A 21526-nucleotide genomic window follows, 5' to 3' on the forward strand; every position below is an offset into this window, starting at 1 on the left:
CTCGTATGTCCATTTGAGAATTCCTGTTGTGTCTCCTCTTCAATAATATCGTCCAAAAGCTTGTGCTGTGATCTCTTTGATCTCAATTCTTTTTGTTGTATCCATCTGGTTTTGGTCCGTACTTCCGAATCCCTTGTTTCCTCTTATAGTTTCTTCCAGTTGATCTACCTCATGCAGATCTTCTTTGTTGATTTTTTCGATTATCAACTGTGCGATTCGATCGCCTTTCTGGACTTGATAGTCCTCTCAAGTTAGGTTGGCCAGGACCACTTTGATTTCACCGGTATAGTCGATGTCGATCACCCCTGCCATAGTCATGAGTCGGTGTTTGACTGCTAGACCACTACGGGGTGCTATTCGTCCATAGGTACCTTCTGGGAGTCCAATGGCTATTCCCGTTACTATCATTGCCTGCCCGTTGGCAGGTATCTTGATTCCTTCATTAGCATATAGGTCGCGTCCTGCTGCCCCTTTGGAACCCTTGGTAGGCACTTTTGCCTCTTGGTCCAGCCTTTGTATCCGGACTCTCTTGTCTTGCCACATCTCGGCGAACTTTGCATGCAAAGTTTCTTCTTCCGCTTCTCGTATCTGTGTTGAGTAGACCACAGGTGAACTGTTGAGACATCGTGTCGCACATAGTTCGCTTGTAAAGGTCATCTTGTTCTCGTTCCAATCGATCGTCGGATTATGCTTCCGTAACCATGACATCCCTAGCACTATCTCATGGTTCTTCAGATCTGCCACTTGAAAGGTTGCCGTTTCCCTATGGCTGTCAATGTCTATAGGTACTGTCGCTGTATGGATTATAGGACCCATAGCACTTGGTTTTCCATTCGCTAAGTAGATCTGTCTTGCTTTCTTCGCTTGTTTGGTGTGGAGGCCATACTTGTCGCATATTTCTTGGTCGATGAAGTCTTCAGTGGCCCCCGAGTCGAGCATTGCATATATTGTTGTTTCTTCACTTTCTCTATTGTATATCTTCGTTTTGATCATCACATGATCTCCATCTTCTTCTCCTCTTTGCGTGTGTAGTGCCGTGTAGTAGTTTGCGAATTTGATGGGTTTTCCAGGTCCACATCTTGGGTCTCCCAGACCACCGTTTATTGGGGACCCTCATCGTTTTCCGCCGGTGAGTCCTCTGCTATCATTTCGCGGATGTTGCTTCTTTTTTGATTTTGGAAACAATTATTTCCAGCAGCTCTGTTTCCTTGGTATCCGTTGTCCGGTCGGCTTCTGCATTCTCGTATCCGATGTCCTGCTTTTCCGCACTTTAGGCAGAGTTTCCCATTCACCCTTCTGGCGTACTCTTCCTTAGACAGGTTTAGAGCCGGTCCTGCTCTTGATTTGTCTAATTCCATTGACTCGCCTGGTGGTAATGCTCGGCTTTCTCCTCAAGGTGCTTGTGGTTTGAAGGTCCCATCCACATTCCTGGATGATTGGACCACTCTGTGCACTATAGTGTTTTCTGAGTTGCTTCGAACCATGTTCAATTTGCTTTCCTTGTCTATTGCCCATCTTGTAAATCGTTCGGCTGTCATATAGTGCAGGTCAGAGATTTCCCATGCCTCTCGGAGTCTCTCACTGCAGTTTCTCAGGAGGATGATGTATAGAGTAGCATCATCAAACTCGGCCTCGTATTCCAATAGTCGGCATTCGTTCCAGTATGCTGAAAATGTTTGTTTTCCTTGCTGAAGGTTTTTTAGCTTTCGTCTTGCTGTTTCTTTGGCGTTGGGATCTCCAAATTGTTCGAAGAGTATCACCTTGAACTCTTCATATGTGACCCATTCCCTCTGCTTCCTTCCATCTTGGAAAGGCATGATCCATTGCCCCGCGAGTCCTCTAAGCAGAGATTCCACATATGGAATCTTCATCTCATCATGTTGATCTCTATATCCTTGAACAGCAAAATATCCTTCGCATTGTGCTAAGAATATTCGTAGCTTATCTTCAGCTCCTTCGTATGTGTCGGGCTCCTTTGCTTTTGGTCGCTGTACATTTCCTTGCCCGGTATTTCACGTGACTGCGAGAAATACCTGAAACTGATTTTCAGTCATTCCAAGTATGCTGGTTCCAGGTGCCGGAGCGGCTGGGGCTGGTGGCCTAGGTACTGTGGATCCCGACATTCTCTCAGGTCGTGGAGTTCCACCAGGAGAGCTATCGACTGATAATCCTTTCTCTGGGGTTACTGGGCTTGCTGCTCTCGAGGGTTCTGCTGATACGTGATCTAGGGCGTCGCTGAATCCTTCTAGATTAAGAATTTGATCGTCGATATCAATATCTCCTTCCCTGTCTGCATTGAAGGATACCGTCCTCTATCGTTTGGCGTCGTACTATGTGACGCTTTGTAATGTAACGATCCCCTTTCAGATAGTTAGCTCTTGGCAACGGGGAACGATACTTATCTCTTCTGTCTCCTTCTTTGTTTGTCTTACGATAGCTCTAGACCTCTGCTTCCGTTACCGATAGTACAAGACCTTTATCTTCTATCGGAAACGCCTATCGTAAGCTTTCTCTAACTCATCTTCGTGACGAGCACTTCTCAGCGTAATGATAATGTTGCAATAAAGATAAAGATCGTAAAGGTATTTTATATTCGTTAAAGTAATAAGTAGGAAAAGTACTTAGAACAAAGCGTGAAGAACCTATCTTCCTCGGCCGCATCAGCCTCCTTATATAGTGTTCTTCCTGCCTTTAGTCATGTGACCTAAAGTGGTCACATGTGCGAAACCAAATCATAACAAACTAGTCATATGACCAAAGTGATCACATGCTCAAAACCCATGACCTCATAGCGAGGTCATGTGCAAAACTCATAAATCAATCGTAATACAATAAACAAGTCTTATGACTCGACTGAGTCATATGCACGAAACCCATGACCTCGTAATGAGGTCATGTGCGAAATATAAATCATATGCGCAAGGCTTACCCGTAAGGCACACTCGTAAGGCATACTTGTCAGGCGCATGTCCCATGACTCATACTTGAGCCATGTGTGAAAGCATCACAAATCCCACACATAACAAATCATATAACCTGAAAAGGTTATATGCGTAAAACAATAACATACCTGTGACTCATAACCATGTGTCATGTGAAAACCTTTTTCATGCTAAGCCACGTTCGTGACAGTTAAAGACTTACAGCCTATCCTGAGATCGAAATAAAGAGCTCTGATTAGTGATGAGGATACCTTTACATTTGAAGAGGGAGTGAAAGTAAGGAGGCGGAATGTTCTTAGAACAAAGCGTGAGAAGCCTATCCTTCTGAGCCATACTAGCCTTCTTATATAGTGCTGTTCCTGCTCTTAGTCATGTAACCACATGTGGTCACATTCATGACATGAAATCATAACAAACTAATCATATGGCTAAAGTGATTACATGCATAACATCTATGACCTTATATTAAGGTCATGTATGAAAACTCATAAACTAATCATAACACAATAAACAAGTCATATGACCCAAAGTGGTCACATGTACAAAACCTATGACCTCAGTATGAGGTCATATGCAAAATATAAATCATATGCCAAAGGCCTATGCACAAGGCATACTTGCAAGGTATACTCACCAGGCATACTTACAAGGCATACTCACCAGGCGTACATCTTATATCTCATAATTGAGTCATGTGAGAAATATATCAAATAATAACACTACAAGTCTTATGACTCAGATGAGTCATATGCATGAAAGCTGAAACGGACCTAAGACTTATAACTATGAGTCCTGTAAAAACCTTTTCCTTAATAAGGTATGTTCATAACAGTAGGGCAATTCAAGGTAACTTCTAAATTGTCTACTTAGGTTGTCATTTCCAGTATGATAACCACCACTCCTTACTAGTATCTATGTACTTCTTAGTATAGCATAGTATATCCTACTGAGGTACCCATCCAACAGTACCTCTACTTGGTAAACTCTCGTCTCCTACCTTTCCTGCTGTAGTAGTCTCTTAACACAGGTCTGGGTATAGATTTGACTAACTATAATAGTACTCCATAAAGTCTTATTACATAGAGTTACCTTACCTTCTAACTAGAGTTACCCTGTCTTGTACCCTGAGTTATCCTGCTATGGAGCCAAGTTACCCTACCTGGAAAGTAATTTATTACATATAGGTGAGTCAAGGGAACAACGTGAATTTTGTGGCACAGTTAAATGCAATAGTGGCTGTGCTACTATAGTGCTAAGACTGGTAGTGATCGATTGTGATATATATAGTGTAAATAATAATAGGTATATGGATAGTAAGAAAGAAAGTAAATCAATTATATACAATTGTTTGAGAATTTGATACTCTGCAATGGCTCCTATATATTTTTATAACTATTTCTTTAAAGTCAGTAGTATCATATGCATATCCCACTCTGTAAGCTCTCATTATTCGCTCTGTTCGTGCCCAGTACTTCCAAATTAATGTTGGTTTTACAGAATTTAAACATTCAGGAACCATTTTCCTTAATGCACAAATGTTATACCCACATCTCCTCCGTACATACCATTTTGCTGCCCCCTAATAGTACTCAATAAAGTTGAGCTTACAATGAAATTTTGCAATGAAGTAAACCAAATGACCCTTTTCTTTTAACTCCCCTTCTAGCCTGCTTTTTTGAGCCTTAAAGTCTGGCTCTTGAGCTATTAGTGCTCTAGCACAGCATGTACCTCCATTAAGACACAGTTTGTTTTTCTTTCCATCTGGCTTTTGGCATTGAACTCGCAACTTTGGCCTCCATAATCTACACTCTTGGAGTACAATTTGTAGTCCTTTAGGTGTACCATCAGCTATTATCATAGGCTGAATATCCCCAGTCAGAGAATTTATTCCTGGTCGAAGGTATGCTTGCCCACCTCCAGGACATAGATTCATCATACATGCTCGGAGTGCATCATGTGAATATGCTGAATGACTAGTAGTATTATCGAAAAGGAAAAGAGCTTGACACCCAGGAAAAGCAGATTCAAAAACTGGAATGACCAACTTCATAACTTATTAAATAAGCTGATCACCATCCTACCAAATATTCCCTCCATACTCAATGGAACAAGTAGTTAGCTGTGGGTCTAGGCATTTTGATCCCTCTTCTAGTATTCCATATTCAGTAACTGTTAGGTTATCAACACCCTCAGGAACACGAAGTCGTCCTCCAGGTGTCAGAAAATCAGATACCATGATTCCTTTACTGCGAGTTTTCTTTTTCAGAGGGATGTTATCCTATTTTATCTAAATCTTGGATCTTCCATCATTTTCATTGAATGTTGTTTCATCATGCACAATAATGACTATTGGCTTGATACTAGTAGGTAGATTTGAGAGATATATAATACGAATCTCCTTATCACCATCTTAACTAATCAATTCCCAATGTACCATATGCTCTTATAAAGCTTGTAAAGTAGGTAAGAATTGCTCTTGTCTATATTGGACAACATCAGCCCTTTCATGGCCATCCTTATAAACTCCTTTACGAACATCACGAAACCTGTAGCCCATTTCATGTAGCCATTAGACTGCTTTCTGACAACTAAGTGTATCTTGAACTTCCCTTCTTGACTCTGCCAGTAGTGCCAATGGGGCTTTTGCCTCAGAGGAATATAGCTGAGGGGGTTTCTTTAACCCTGGCTGCTCTTCAAAAGGTAGAATTCCAGTTTGCCAATAGGCTGAATTAGCATAAGCAACACTCTGGCCAGCAATTGCTTCACCAGCTCCAGCCAAATATTCTCAGAGAGCAAGTTTTGTACCCTCATTATCGATCAAACGGTGTAGCATTGGTGACCTGCCTTGCTAAGTAGAAGAAATATGACGACTTTGGATCCAGCTTCACTCGTTTTGAATAATACGATTTCGGACTCGGTTCCCATGGCTGTTGGCTGCAGCAATAAAAGAAGCTGCATCTTTACGTGTTCTGTTCCAGAATGTCTTTTGCAGTCCATATCCCTGAAAGCAAAGAAACTCCAATACTTGTAAATGATGCTCAAGGTCTTGCCTAATTGGTGCTCTACATTTAGACCACAACAGACTATGCATATCATGAATTGCTAAGCAATTCTCAGTTAGGAATTACTAACTATTAAGCTTCCAAGATATGCCACTTACTATTTGTTAGGATTTTATACTGAAAGCGTGTTGCTTGATACTTTGATAAAACAGGCCAGCTTCCCATCGCTTCAGCCAAATCCAGACTCTCTCTTCTTTTATCAAGCTTATCTTGATCATTCTCTACTTCCTCATTTACCTCTTCTCTCTCATCAACCACTTGCTGCTCATCTCCTTCTACCTCATCCTGCTCTTCCTCATGGCTAGATGCCTCTCTTCCCACCTGCTCATCCTCTAACTCCTTGCCCAAAACTGACTCTAAGTTTTCTGATACCCCTTCTCTTTGCTTTTGCTCCTTCTTCATTTGCCTCCATATTGTTTGTCGACATGAGACCTTTCCTCCTCTCTCTGCTCTCATCTAGAACTTCTTCACTCCTATTAATTGCAGTTATGAGATAGTTAACCTCTATCAATACTCTGACATTTATAGATATATTGACTAGAAACTTACCATTCTGCTCTTCTACTTCTTCACAATTGATATCTCCCTGTACAGAACTATGGACTGCTTCTACTTGTTTCCAATCAACTGTACTTGGAGGCTGACCTCCAAGTCTGCCAGCAGCACGACTTTGTTGAATATGCTTTTTGACTCTAGTCATCTTGTATTTGTTGATCTCAGTTAGTAATATCTTAGTTATCACTTGCTTGCATATCACATATTAGTATAGCTATATGATTTTTCATTATTTAAACTTTCACTATTTACTATGGTAGTAACCAGATTCATATTGCATTTCAATGCCAAGACTACTAATTTTACACCAAATTTCCAACTTTTCAAACAAGTATACTATTCTTTCAGCTCATGTTTACAAATTAAAAAAACAGTACTTTTGTTCGACTTAGTGCCTTCTATATCTGTGCGGTTTTTTCAAGTTATTTAGACCAGTATTAGGTTAGTTATACTTGTTTGAAGATATCCCTAAATGAGGTTCACACTTATCCGTTGATGTATCTATACTTTCTCCTAACTACTACATTTCTCATCTAGCGGTACACATGAATTTCCAAAGCCATCAGATCATTACTTCCACTTCTTTTACTCCTGCTCTTACCATCACTAGCGTTTGGTTAGTGTTTTAAATTATTTGACGTTGTGTGTTAATTGTTTTTCTCAACTGCATTGTCATTCTCTCATATGCTGAAATTGTAGCTTTGGAGCCCCGAAGCTCTTCCCATCATCCCTCGATCTGCAGATGTAGTCATTCAACATCAGTTTCAGTTTCTGTTGAGGAGCTTTCAGCCCTCATCTTCTTGGATTATATCCTAATAGTCCTATGCCTTTCACAGACCTCTTTTTTTACCAGTCCATTCTGACTACCATCCTTCTGTCAGTAGTAACCTGCAGCTACCTTTGTTGCCCTTTGCATCCTGCACGCATCCTTGTAACATGGCTTCACTGACAACAAGATGCATTCTCGAAGTGGATCAAACTTCTTGTACTATCTTAGAAACTATCCTGATCCCTACTTGTCTCCATAGTGTATGCTATAGTTATTTTTATAGCATACCATCCAGTTCAGAGAGTTATGCTTGTCGATTTCCTTTGCTTCCTCTACCAGTTTCTTGATTTCTTCATCATTTATCCCCATGAACGAATATTCAGGATGCGTTAATATCATGCATAGAGTACTATCGCCCCTACTCTTATGTGGTTGCAGGATCACATCTGCTTTCTCCTTACATTTAAGGTTAATCATGATCATTACCCGAGTCATATTTGCCTGAGTATTGTTGGTAGAAGAGTTGGATGACATCTTGTACCTTCATAAAGTTGATAGTGTGCTAACAAGTTTTATCATATTCTGGAGAATAACAGGTCTACTTAGCTCGGTACTGGAGATTACTTAGTATATGCAGCAGTCAATTATTTTAGTGAGTTCTTGTTTTGATTTACTAACTATTTCAAGCAGTCGAGGAGGTATAGTAAATTATAAGGAGAATTTTCTGTCATTATGTATTTCAAGGAGTAAGAAATGGAATGTGTTGTAAATTCAGATTCAGGAAGAGAGATCAAGTTTATAAGCTCAGTCTCCTACTCTTCCCAGTATCCCAAAAAAGCTTATTTTCCTGTGGTTCAATTTCTTGGATGGTCACGTGCTCTCAATATGGCAAGGTAATAACCAGATCATATCTCCCATTAGTATGTTCAGTTTGGCTCTTTGGTATTTGTCATATTGTTCTTTTTACTATTGCTCTGCATAATGCATTTCATATTCTACATGTGATGTATTTCTTTCATTTCTCTCTTATCCAAAATTATCCCATTAGTCATATAATTTATTGTTTGATTTTCTGGATGTTGATAATATTTCACACAGAATGGCATCCTGTCTATGATTTCTTGTTTTCTATAATTGTATGAGAACTCAGCTATTGTAAATAGTTTATGCCTATTATCTTATTAATTGTTAACGTATGCATATAGGTATTGCTCGAGTATTGCAATTACCTGTTCCATTTATCCCTCTATCTGTGGGTAAAATACAGTACTCAGTCGGTTCCGTATGTCCATTTGTCCTGTTATCTTTTTCCATAATCCTATAGTAAATAGCATTCCTCAATCTCTAATTATGTCTTCGAAAGCCCATCTAATTGGAAAATTTCCTGGAAGAAAGTTCTTATAAAGGCCTTTTTTGTTATATTCTTTTTGACAGGATCAAAATGTCTCATTTTGGTCAGGCAATCTACTACAGACAAAATGCTGTCATATTCTTCTAAGTGTAGTAAATCTGAGATAAAATCAATAGTAACTGTTTCACAGGATTGTCCAGAAACTTTATTCAATTTCAGTGATCCGTAGGGTGCATGCTTAGCCATTGTCAGCCATTGACATATATCCCAATTCAGGACATATCTTCTGACCTCTTCATGCAATCCAGGCCTATAGAAGGACCTCTTTCTAAATTCTGTATTTTTGGTCTTTCCTCTATGCTCCGAGGTCTAGGTATTATGATATGGTCATATAATATTTGTTCTTATCTCTTCTTCTTTCAAGATGAGTTATTTTCCTTATTACTCTATGTTTTCGTTCTTCTACTCCAACAAGTACAGCACTACCCTCTTCAATTTCTGCTTTTATTCTTCTAATGCTTCCCTTATTACCTTTATTGTTATGTCTTTTTTATTTACCCTGTTATTCTTATATTCTTCTTTCAAGGTAAATTCCATATGTTCCATTACTTCGAATTAACTTTGTTCGAAACACCAATCACTCAGCAATTAGATTCAAATCTTTATCGTAACCTTTTCATCCTTGTTGTCTTGTGATTTGTCACTGGATATTCTTGTAAGAATGTCTAGCTTCCTGCCTTCTTTCTCTAGTTAGTATTCAATTCGGAATCTGAATCGGCTTAGTTGTTTCATCCAACACATTTGTCTCTCATCTAATACCTTAACCTTCATGAAAGGTACCAGGTTTTTGTTGTCCAATAATATCTTGACTGTAGTCTTAGTGTTACAAATATATCATCTCCATTCCTTCATAGCCTGAACTATCACTAATAGTTATTAGCAGTGTAGGTCATATTTGTCTTCTGCTATCATCATTTTCTTGGCAGGATATGCTATCAGTCGCCATTAGCTGTCTGTGTATTTTTGTGATAGTATCCCTGAGTATACATACTTGATGTATCAGTTTTGACTACTAGTTTTTATTCAGGATCATAATAAACTACTATTGGTACGCTTGTAAGTCTTTGTCATATGCTATTGAATGCTCCTTATTCTTGTTCATTCTATTTCCATTTGGCATCTTTCATGGTAAGGTTGTAGAGTGATTTCACAACTCTGCAGCATCCTTCTATCAACCTTTAGTAGAAGTTGCCAAATTCAATAAAACATTAGACATCTCTTCTGGTTCCTAGTGTTCTTCTCTTCCAAATTGTGTTCCTCTTGACAGTGTCTACCTTGACTTTTTATCTATGATAATAAATCCCAAGTACTCCATTTTGTCCCTATGGAATCACTTTTCGTGGGTTTGATCTTCATTCCTAAATCTTGGATGGATTCTAGAACTTCCCTGATGTGCTTGATTGGTTGGTCCAAAATACTCAAATATATGAGTATATTGTCTTGTTTAATAATACACCATCTATCCAGAAATCCTCTCAATACTTGGTTTATTTATTTTTAACATGCAGCTTGTAGGTTGGTTAACATGAATGGCATAAGCAGGTATTCGTACATCCCACGTTTAGATGCAAATATTATCTTCTACTTGTTTTCCTTTTTGATTCTGATGTTATAGTACATGTCTTTGAGATCAAGTTTTGTGAAATGTTTACCATTCTTAGTCTGTTCATGGCTCCACCTATCAAGGAAAGTGGATATTAATATTTCTTCCTGATTGAGTTGTGTGCTTAGTCGTCCATGTATAGCCTTAATTTGCCATCTTTCTTTTTAACAAATGTTATTGGAGACCATCATGTATCTTTAGTTTCTGGTATCCATCCCTTGTCCAGATTTGTTACACTATATATTCATAGTTCTTTAAAAATATTCTGTCTTAGTATGTAGACTATCTTCTATAGTATGTATTGGTTTCGAAATCCTTCCTAGTTGAGTTCTTGGTGGATGACTAGATCGACTGCATGCATGTATGATGGTACAGTCACTCAGCAGAAGTGTTCGTGAAACCAGTCTCAGATGACTAAGCTGCCTGGCCAAAATACTACCTTTCAACCAAGTGTAAAGTTGATCGTGACCATTCACCCCATGGTGACCGTAACCATTCACAAATCTACACCCACTGAAGTTTCCTTTACCTAATTAATTAATTTATTAATTCCCTCTACCTTTTTTGCCAATAGTTAAGCGTTCTGGAAATACAAAGTATGCCGCAAAAAAGAAACCCCCACCTAAAACCACCCAGAGAGAAATGAGCCTTGCAGAGAAGGGCATGATAATCGCCTTTTTCTACTGCCTCTGGAATGTTACCTTGGTGACTTAAATTATTAAACACTGATGGACAACAATTAAGAGCTTTCTTATCCGGGCATGTGAATGTCAATCTCTTGAAAATCTCCCTCGTCCCTGTCGCACCCCCATTTTGAGTGGTCAACAGCATTGTACAATTATACAGGCAGCCAAGTCCAACCGGAAAATGACCAGATGCACCTTTAGGGATCGCTATGTACCCAGTGTTTCTCTTGATACTGGTAACTCTTTGTGCTACCAAGAGTGACTGGATATGATTGCCTACTAAATTTGCCAGCATAGTGGACCGGGTACTCAGAAAAGCAAATATTAAAAAATGGATATTCAAGTCAAGACCTAGCTAAAGCCTAATCATGTGGCTAAGAGATTGAGATGGGCTACAGCTCATAGGGGCTAGACAGCTGAGGATTTTGATAGAGTGATTTGAAGTGATGAGTGCAATGTGGAGAAATCCAAGGATCTAAAGTAACAAGAGGTATTCAGAGAACCTGCAGAGAAGTAGTTGGCTGATTATGTTCACCCAAAGAAGAAGGATAAGTGAATCTCGCTTATAGTTTGGGGGTGCTTTTGGAATAAAAGAAAAGGTCCATTAGTTCCTATTACTCAAACTATCAATAAGACCAGGTATGTTAGACTTTTCATAAGATATCTTTTTCCTGTTATTCATCAAATGATTTCCTTTGGTATACAACTTGAAGATATTCTTTTTCAGCAAGATAATGCTCCTGTTCACAAGGCATATAGTGTTATGGATTGCTTGGAGAGAAACAGTATTGAGGTCATGGACCACCCCTCTTATTCTCCTGATTTAAATCATATTGAGCATGTATGGGTTGAGCTGAAAAAGCAATTGCACTAGCAGTATCCAAGAATTGCAGATACTCCAGGAGGAAAACAGGCTATTAGGAGAAGCTTTACACATGTATCACAATTAGTTTGGAAGACAATTCGTGAGGAGTTTTTTGAGAAGTTGTGGAAATTAATACCTGATAGGGTGGCTGCAGTTTTAGAAGCAAGGGGAGGTTATACAAAATATTAGCTAATTTAATTTATGGCAGGTCAATTGACCATTAAATGTTGAGAGGAGCCAGTGGTTGTTGATCGTGAACTAGAACTAGCACGCACCCACACCCGTTGACAGCCCGACTAGTACTGCCCTACTATATGGTACAACTGCAATTAAACATTGTCTCAGATCATGAACACTTCTGCTGAGTGACTGTAATTCTGTTGTATTTTCTTCTTTAAACAGGTCATGGAACCTGTGATACTATTTCAGTATATCATCCTACCAGACTTGTTGTAGGGAGACTCAATAGAGTGCTAATACAATTAGCTAAACCTAGGCCCATACCGGTAGCAAAAGACTACCACAGTAGGAATGGTGGTAGGCAAGAGCGTACTAAGTAGAGGTACTATTAGTTAGGTACCTCAGTTGGACATGCTATACTATACTAAGAAGTACCCAAGTACTAGTAGGAAGCAGTGGTTACCGTACTGGGTAGGGTAACTCAAGTGGTCAATTTGAAAATTACTCCTTCCTTGTTTGATAGTGAATCCCAGTAGAGTTACCCTATCTTTGGACCTGAGTTACCACTCTTTGGATCCTGAATTACTCTACTATAGAGCTAAGTTATCCTACCTTGAAAGTAACTTGTCATACAGGTCTTTGGGAGAAGTTACTATATTATTTTTTATGAGAAACTACAGAGGATATTCACATCTCAGGTTGTGTAGGAGTGATCTGCACAAACAGTTGAGGTTTAAACAAGCTGTAACTTGGAGATATGGTAGCTAACATACCTCTCTGGGCCTGTTATAAGTTTCTAGAGTCAGGAGCTACAGCCTGAAGAGTTGCGGTAAGTCTAGTAAAGGTCTCTAAGTGGAGACACTCTTGTAATACAGTATATGCTCAGGCTGTCTAGTTAACCGGAAGCTGTCTACAGGATATATCAAGGGGCTGGGGAGAACCTGGAGAATGGTCTCCAGGTAGTTTCATGTAAATCAGACCAGAACTGGCAGAGTAATACCACTTTAAAGTTGGAAGTAGTATATGAGGTCAGCAGAGGCCTATAGGTGAGGTAACCGAAGTCTGTTGTCCTAAAAGTGTAATAGTATTAGTGAATCGTTAAGCACTCTAAGACACTTGTCTGAGATCACGATGAGACCTACTTCCAGGAGGATTGACAATGGGTAGCGCTTATTGGTAGTTAACTTACCAAGAGGTCAATCGAGAGAGTTACTTGGCCACCACTGGAATGATATAAAATAGAGTAATACCAGATAGATGTTCACAGGTTGCGAATGCTTGTAGAAAACTAAGTATATATAGGAAGAGAGTTCCATAGTTGGTATTGCATCCTCGTGAGTATGATGGCTTGCCTCTGATATGTCTGCAATAAGAAGAATTTTTCCTCCTGTGGTTGCATTGTGGATGTAGTGGTTAACATGTTTCTGTTGGGTGGATGTTCGCAAACTACACAGTAGTCTGGTTTGCTATGGAGAATCTTTGGTCAGACTCATAGAGATTAGCTAGACAGCCCAAAGAAGTTGGCTGCTCACCAACATAAAGTGGTAATGGCGAGCAATTGGCAGTACATGAAATCTACTGCAGTATATGCAAGTTCTCCTCTACTCTGGCAATCAACTACCTCTCGAGATCTGGACTGAATTGAGAGCTCTAGCCTAACAATTTTAAGTTTTACTGTTTTCTTTCTTTAAACTCTACTTCTAACATCCTAAAATTTTATTATATTGGTTCTCAGAAGAATTCTTCTTGGTGCAATTGTAACCTCTGGATCCATCAGCCCAAAGGGAGCTCCAGTTACATCAAGTAAGTTATATGCACAAGAGCCACAACTCATAGTCACTTGAAGTCATGGGCAAAATCCTGTCACATCCGGGACAGTGCGAACATTTTTGGCATTACGCGAAAAACCTTTCACTGTCCTTGCATCTCTAGAGGTTCTATTCTCTTGCAAGATAATTTGTCAGAATGATTAGGCAAAGTGCGATAGGTTTATTGCACAGTCCCCAACCTTACTTAAGACTAAATTATCCCTTGGTAAAGACGTCTCTCTACAATTGGGACAATTGTCGCAATATGTCTACTTTCACCCAAAAACTATGGGCAAACCTAACCGTAGATCTTCTCTTTGAAGTCACCACGGAAAAGAACTCATATTAGTGCCTCCCAGTGTAAGGTTCACTTGGGATGTGTGGAGGGCTACAGCCACCACACAGCGCCCTTGTGACTTGGTCAGGAGGTGGAGTGAGATTGTAAGTTCCGCATGTGCTCCTTAGGAGTCCACCAAAAGACAAGTCCCACTTAGCAGTAAGGTAAGTCTCCATCCCCAGCTCCCTGATGAGTCTCCATCAATGTAGACAAAACACCACCCAATGATATAAAGAGACACCACCTTCCACAGAAGACAACTCGCTATTTACCAGTGTCTGCACTTCCCTATCTTATTTACACGCAGAGAAGATTTTTCTGCTCATTAACATACCATGTCCTTCCAATTTACTGCTATAGTAAATATACACTCGACGGGACCTTCGGCCCCGTCTTCGGTGATAGCTCCCCAGAGCTGTAACTATCCCACAACATCAGTTCACATCCTAGGCAGACAACCAACTGAAAACAGTCAAAGTCTCAGACTCTGCGATAAAAAAAAAATGAAAGGTTAAGGAGTGTAAAAGAAGGTACTCGTGATCAACACAGAGAATCGTGAGAAACGAACGGATAGTCGAACAGAACTTGCGTGCTTCTATCTTGGCCCTCGCAGGTCAAGAGGATGTGAACAGAGCAGAGCAAGAGCTATTAAATGGAGGGGTACCTAAACTAACATCCAAGGCCTAGTCCGCCTCACCAACCAACCCGCGGAGAGAGCGTGGAGAGAGAAATGGTGTGGTATCGAAAACCGCCCGTACAATACCCAGTAGAAATGTCCGAAGTGATCACCCCTAACTCGAGTGGTCAACTCCCAAATCTCTTAGAAGGGTATATACAATAAGAAAACCACCCCGGGGTCCTCACACACCCGAGGCCCAATAAGAGCATACCGTAATTCCATTTTTCTTAATCTAGAAGCGTTTCACGAGTACTGTGCCCATACTACCGACCACCCCCACCGTGCTGAGAAGTCTTCACCGAAAAATTACTGAACCCGGTGATGCTACCCACCTACCTACCGAACCAAAAAAAAAAAAACTATTCAAGCCCACGATTTTCCGAAGGATTTTAGCAGACGACATCATAAAGCACTATCTCCTCCCCGCCTAAATTTCTACAAGTACGCCATATACACGCCATGATAGTAGTTAGCAAAATCACGAGAAGTATGATAAGGTCCTCTAAATTGCGCTAGTAAAAACAGAGATCTTGGCAAAATGAAAGCCCGGCTCCACTGCTCATATGGGTACTGGTTTCTCATGATACTACTCACCTATGATAACTTAAGTGCATATAAAATACTAAACTCGGTGAACCACTTCCCGGTTCCTAAAGGTTTCCGGTAGGTAGGAGTGAGCGGTTGGTTTGGAAGGAATTACATAGCCAAATGGGCTTTGAAGTTATTCCATTAAAGGTGAACGTGCTGGAAACTCTCAACCACCTACTGTATCCCCAATGCAGCATCTGGACAGCGACTACGGTACGGTGTCCATCATAAATACAGCAGGAGAGAAGGTATAATAGACCATATAGTACCGAGCCTCCAACACAGTCAAGAATGTGAAACCTATATTCCCCTAACAAAGTTTTTCAACACCCCAGGGGCTATAGAAGCTTAAATACAACAATGGAGTAGGGAGCTCCTCCTTCCATCATAGTGTGATGCAGAAATATCCCCATGGTACCGCACCGAATCCCATGTCACCCCAGGGGAATAAAGCACACATAACCCAAGGGCACCCAATCACTCGGCCCCAGCGATAGCCGAGTACCGTATGATGCAATGCAGGGCTACAGTACACAAATAGCCTCTTCTCATTCCGGAGGGAACCCCTCCCACAAGCAATCGGGAATCTGCGGCGCTGTTTTTCGTAAACTGCCATAATGCCAAAACTCAAGAGTATATATATCAAAAATAGCAATACGGCAGAATTGCATCCGTAGTTAATTTCTACTAATAAACCAAAGCCCAACCAACTAACCAGGCAGCAAAGGTAAAAACCCATACACGCAAAAGCAATCTAAATTAACCAACCCAACCCAATCTTACAGCTTCATACCCAGCGCCTGGTGAACCTTCAAGCTCTGCCTGATGCTGAGATCCAACATAATCTCTTCGCTACCACCGGGAATAGCGTATCCCCGAACATCTCTATATAGCCGCTCAACCTTGGCTCCGACACCACCTTTAGTGTATCCGATCCCACCAAAGATCTGGGTAGCCTCTCGGGCGCAGAATTCGAAGGTTGTGGTACTCTGAGCCTTCAATCCTGCAATGGCACCCCCGAGCTTCAACATCGCTTCCGTGTCACCCATGCACGAGCCCTGGTAAACGATGTTCTCTAACCAGTTGTGCGTCGCTTCGATTTGACGGGCCATATGTGCGAGTTTCATACGTATTACGGGGTGCTCGATCAGCTTCTTGCCGAATGTACGGCGGCGGTTGGCGTACTTCATTGACTCCTCGTAGAGGACGCGAGAGAAGCGAGTGCACTGGATGACTATACCAAGGCGTTCGTGGTTGAAGTTGGTCATGATAACCTTAAAGCCGGCATTCTCCCTGCCAATGAGGTTTTCCACGGGGACCTTGACATCCTCGAAGGTGATGTAAGCCGTTCCCGATCCGTGGACGCCTTGGCAGTCCATCTCACGGGTGGAGACACCCGGGCCGCGCTCAATGAGGAGGACAGAAACACCGCCCATGCCCGGGCCACCGGTGCGGACGGCTACAGTGAAGTAGTCGGACCAGATACCATTTGTGATCCATTTCTCTATGGAATATTAGCACAAATACATTGTGTTGATTACTACGGGCACCTTACTCTCACCATTGACAATGTAGTGCCTGCCATCTGATGTCTTGTTGGCCTCGCAATTCAAGTTTGCAACATCACTACCCGCACCGGGTTCAGTGATACACAAACAGATCCTCTTCTCGCCAGTAACCATTCCTGGAAGAATTCGGTCCTTAAGCTCCTTCCGACCAAACTTCAATACCAGAGGAAGACCAATCGAGTAACCGCCAATCATGTTCCATACAAATCCACCGGAACCGGTACGCGATAGCTCATCGGTAAGAATAAACTCGTGGAAGTGATCCCACTTCTCCGGGGGAACAGAAGCAACGCTATACGGGGTATATTCCTTGGGGTATTTGACGCCAAGCAGACTATTGAACGGTCAGCGTGACTAACCGAATACAAGAGTAAGGGCAACAGTAGCGAACACACCCCGGAAGATAACCGCGAGTACCCATCTCCTTGTAAATCTCGACAGGAACGAACTTCTGCTTCTCCCAATCATTCAAGTGGGGCTCAATCTTCTCCTCAACCCACGCCCTAACCTCGTCCCTGAGGGCAGCATGCGACGCATTGTAGTAAGGTGAATGATACTAGCCAATCTCCGTCAGCCACAGGTCTCGAACAATTCAATCCCGAGGATCAAGAATAACCTACACCCTGGTACCAAGCAGGGTCGCCAAAAGGAATGAGGTCACCATAAGTGTCCAGAGCCTCCTTCACTTCGTGTACCTCGCTCGTTGGGCTTGGGGCAACGGGTCCGGCTCGCATAATAACCTGCTCCTCCTTTGGTTCCACCTTCTTCGGTTCTGGTAGCGACACGGCCTTGCCCTCCAGGGATCCGATCTGGAGCTGTGCCTTGTACTTTTTCAGGATCCCCTCGTTGTGATATTTCCAGAATTGGGCGGTAGCGTCCTTGCCGCCAACCCTCTGCAGGATCTTCTTTCCGCCCGGGTGGTCATTTTGGAACTATCGGGCCCGCTTGTCAGTATGCTTCGGAAGGGGAGGTGTTATTATCTGCACCTTTGTAACGTCGTATACGTCGTCCTCAACGATGATCCACAGCGAGTCGGGCTTCTTATGCTCGGCCACCTCAGTAGCTTTGAACGTCTTTGACATGGTTACAGGAGATAGGGAGAACAAGGTTGAGTACGAGTACCAGAGAATAGAAGAGATGGGATGCGAGGGGGTGAGAGGAAGGAAGGAAGGGTACGAGTACCGGTACTGTACGAGTACTCGAGCAGAGGAAGCTGGCTTGGGGAAAAATAGTAGCGGGGGGAGGAAGAATGGACTTGCACATGAAAGACAAGGGGAAGAGAACCCATGACATCGTCCCCAGGAATCCTAACAACCAACAAGCAAGGAAGTAAAAGCAACTTTATTCCCAGTGATCGAATGAAGGCTACAGCGCTTTTACCTCTCGCGTCCCTCACATGCCTTTCCAATGTTCACGTGTTCTTCACAAAATCTGGTAGAAAAGAAAACCGATTGGCTGCATTTGCCGCATCGGATTACTCAAAGATTGGGGATATCCTCGGTACAAGTAGGATACCTCGGCAAGAAATGAGTGAACGCCCACAGCGCAGCGACAGAACCCCCGTTTCCTTCGGAGTTGTCAACTACGCAAAAGCTTGAGACAGAGTAAAACATCTTGAGGAGTTAAAAATCCTGAGATCTATGAGCAGTTGGATGAGAAAACCCCGTATTCTAATTTAGTCTATCATACATCTCCAAACACCGATGCGCCATTCACAAAGTTGCCTCCACTCCAAGACCTCTGCTTGAGCTTACCCTGACGACACGTGAGGGCTCTATCAACGAGATTGGCCACCGAATGCAGAGCCTCTCGACATCTTAGGCCCTGCACAAGCTTCTTCAAAACTTTGAAATTCCTTCTCCCTTCCCAAGCTTCACACACTTTCAGTGCTGAGGACGGAGGTTTCTGCACGAAAACTTAACGATAAACTGGAAAGGCCATAAATCTTGATCATGCCCTGGCCAACAATTCCTTGAGGAGGACCTGCCACGATATTAAATTAGGAGGTTTTTAGCTTATGATTTGATACTTTGCCATTTATTCTCCGCGGCGCACGGGTTAATGACGCTGTTGGTCCAAGTGCTTAGAAATATCACACGGGGGGATCAACTGCTGCCGGGCCGCCAAATGGTAAACCCTCGGCTCCATCTCACGATACCGATAAGTTAGCCGAAATATTCAACAACGGTCGAGCCATCATTTATGGCCTGACGCGGGAGTTGAGGATCATAAAACATCACTCGAGTTGTCTGTTGTCAAAGACTTGTCTTCCCTAAGGCACTGCACACTCACGGGCGACATCCCCACAATCGGGGAATCACGATACTCGACCAATGGGCCCACACAGGCCATCACTTATGACACCCTCCTGCCCCGGAACCCTCAAAAATCATCCAAACTAGCATCAGTTCGCTTTCAGAAGCCGCAGAACCTGGCATGAGAAATCAGAAGAGCGAGAATAGTTGGGAACCGCTCGATGGAATCGAACATGCGATGGATATGGTGAACAAATGGTGGAATACCAACATACCAAATAACTCCCTACCTCCAACTATCAATCACATCACGATGTGCTGGACGGGCCTGGCTTATCCCTTACCCCGGCGAATCATCGGTACCGGTGCCTACAACCTTGCACATTCGCGGACAAACCCCCTACGAGCACACTCTACCTTCCGGATGGAAAAGTAACTAGATACCGGTGCCTTATCGACTACTAACCTACTAACCAACTATTGATTGGACCTTACCGTGAGCAAACGGCGTACTCGCACAATCGCGGAAAACCTAAATACATGGCCCTACTGACCGGCCTGCGGGCTAGGGTTGCTAAGATTCGACCAACTGGCGCTAGTAGTGACCGTGTGCTCGCACGGGGTGTATTTTCGGTATTCCATGATTGTGCAGATTCATCGTCTGGCAGATTTACATGCCGTGATGAAAGTTTATCCATACGAGTATCATTACAATCCCGTTCTACAGTAATTATTCTATTTTTTTTTTCTTTTTCACTTCCGACAGAGGTCCGGATGGTAGGGTATGGTTTGATGTTTGTGAAGGGGGTGACGCATCATACGTCGGGACCGGAAAAGCGAAGAGGTGTGGAATCGTCAGGAGGTAATTTTCGGGTGGGATATCATGAAGTCGATACCCGTGCTGGGGGCTCATGGAATACCGGTAGGGGTTTATCTCGAGCCTGGTTGTCACGTTTGGTGCTGCAGGTTTCAGTGGTATGATACCAATGTCGATAATAATAGAACCTTGAAGCAACATCTATGAAAAAGATCTCATGGACTAGCGACTAAGGTGGGGGGAGCCAGATAGCGCAGCAGTAGTTGGAACTTGGGCGCTGTGTAGGAAAGGTAGGGGGGGTACTGTACGATACAGTACTCGTATGATATGGTCAAAAACTTAGTCCTCCTCTTCCCCCACACTTCCACATCGCCTAAACTAAACCAGCTGTAGAGGCCGACGTAGATGTATAAATAAAATATAATCAAAGCATCCTGATCCTTCAACGCATCATCACTCCGCATACTCCTGTGGTATCATAGGATGTGTCCGGAGGATCTTCTCCGTAGGTCACCATGGCCCTAGAACGATCTATCACGCCCCCAAACCATCCATCCAACCCCTCGTCCCTCCCGGAGTCAATCATAACCTCCCAATATCCTCAAACAACCTGCAACGAGCTCGGTGAATAATTGTCATTAGTCTACGCTCGCTCACGAGAATACGGCTCAAGTCGGCTGGGCCGGTGGAGATGATGAGCTCGAGGAATTCTAGTCAGATTTAATTGATAGTCATTGTGCATCACTCGTGATCTCCTTTTCGCTCGATTTTTTTGCGGGGTGCTATTTTTCAAGCGGTTTCCTTCAGGGAATCTCTCTTCAGGGCGACCTCTCTCTGGACTCTATTGTGCGATCCAAATCTATAAATAAGCCTTAAATTTTCCGGGGGCCCATTTACGCCCCAATCTAACCCCCAATCCATTCTTAAGGTGAACACTGCGATTTAAACATGCTTTGTACAATTGGCAGCAGTGGTCTTCACGCTGATGGACTTCCACCAGGTTTTTTTAGAAGAATATTTGTTGGCTTGTGGTGGAGGGGTGACTACTGGCACTCTGGCGCTTTCCTGTGGCCAAAATCAAAAGCCTCTTCCCAACCTTTACCTATGCACAAATAACTGCTTAACCACGCCCTACCTTTGATTTATGGGCGATTTGATATCAGCACAGTTCACCTACCACCAAGGCACGTTGCTACCGGCAGCCATACCTTGTGGGCGGACTTTTGATTTCGGCGGGTGCGGCACTGGGGGTGTCTAAAATCTCTCGTGAGGGGGGTGGAACTGGTTGTGTTCCTAAAGGGTAGTGAAATTTCTCAACAACAAAAAGGTATCCTGGGCGGTGGCCGGGTCAGATTTTTGCGAAATGTGCAAGTCAAGAAGGCTTTTTTTGATTCAGTGAAA

At 42.5% G+C, this 21526-nt stretch overlaps 3 protein-coding genes; 1 reads left to right on the plus strand and 2 right to left on the minus strand.

The window, feature by feature from the left end:
• Nucleotides 1-15746: 15746 nt before the first annotated feature.
• GSTUM_00010507001 (uncharacterized protein) lies at nt 15747-16101 on the minus strand (the record flags this gene model as incomplete). XM_002841340.2 has 1 exon in its annotated part: nt 15747-16101. The coding sequence occupies one exon, from the start codon at nt 16099-16101 to the stop codon at nt 15871-15873; it is 231 nt and encodes a 76-aa protein (XP_002841386.1). The 3' UTR covers nt 15747-15870.
• Nucleotides 16102-16123: 22 nt separating this feature from the next.
• Nucleotides 16124-18360, minus strand: GSTUM_00010508001 (uncharacterized protein). XM_002841341.2 has 7 exons: nt 18040-18360; nt 17839-17985; nt 17794-17817; nt 17674-17730; nt 17449-17609; nt 17041-17387; nt 16124-16989 (listed from the first exon to the last, which is right to left on the minus strand). The coding sequence occupies exons 1-7, from the start codon at nt 18133-18135 to the stop codon at nt 16265-16267; spliced, it is 1557 nt and encodes a 518-aa protein (XP_002841387.1). The 5' UTR covers nt 18136-18360; the 3' UTR covers nt 16124-16264.
• A 420-nt stretch (nt 18361-18780) lies between these two features.
• On the plus strand, nt 18781-20558 carry GSTUM_00010509001 (uncharacterized protein). XM_052355828.1 has 1 exon: nt 18781-20558. Exon 1 carries the CDS (start codon nt 19849-19851, stop codon nt 20287-20289), a length of 441 nt encoding a protein of 146 aa, XP_052211793.1. The 5' UTR covers nt 18781-19848; the 3' UTR covers nt 20290-20558.
• The last annotated feature ends 968 nt before the right edge of the window (nt 20559-21526 follow it).

Source organism: Tuber melanosporum, assembly GCF_000151645.1.
Source record: "Tuber melanosporum whole genome shotgun sequence assembly, scaffold_7, strain Mel28".
Taxonomy (NCBI): Eukaryota; Fungi; Ascomycota; class Pezizomycetes; order Pezizales; family Tuberaceae; genus Tuber; species Tuber melanosporum.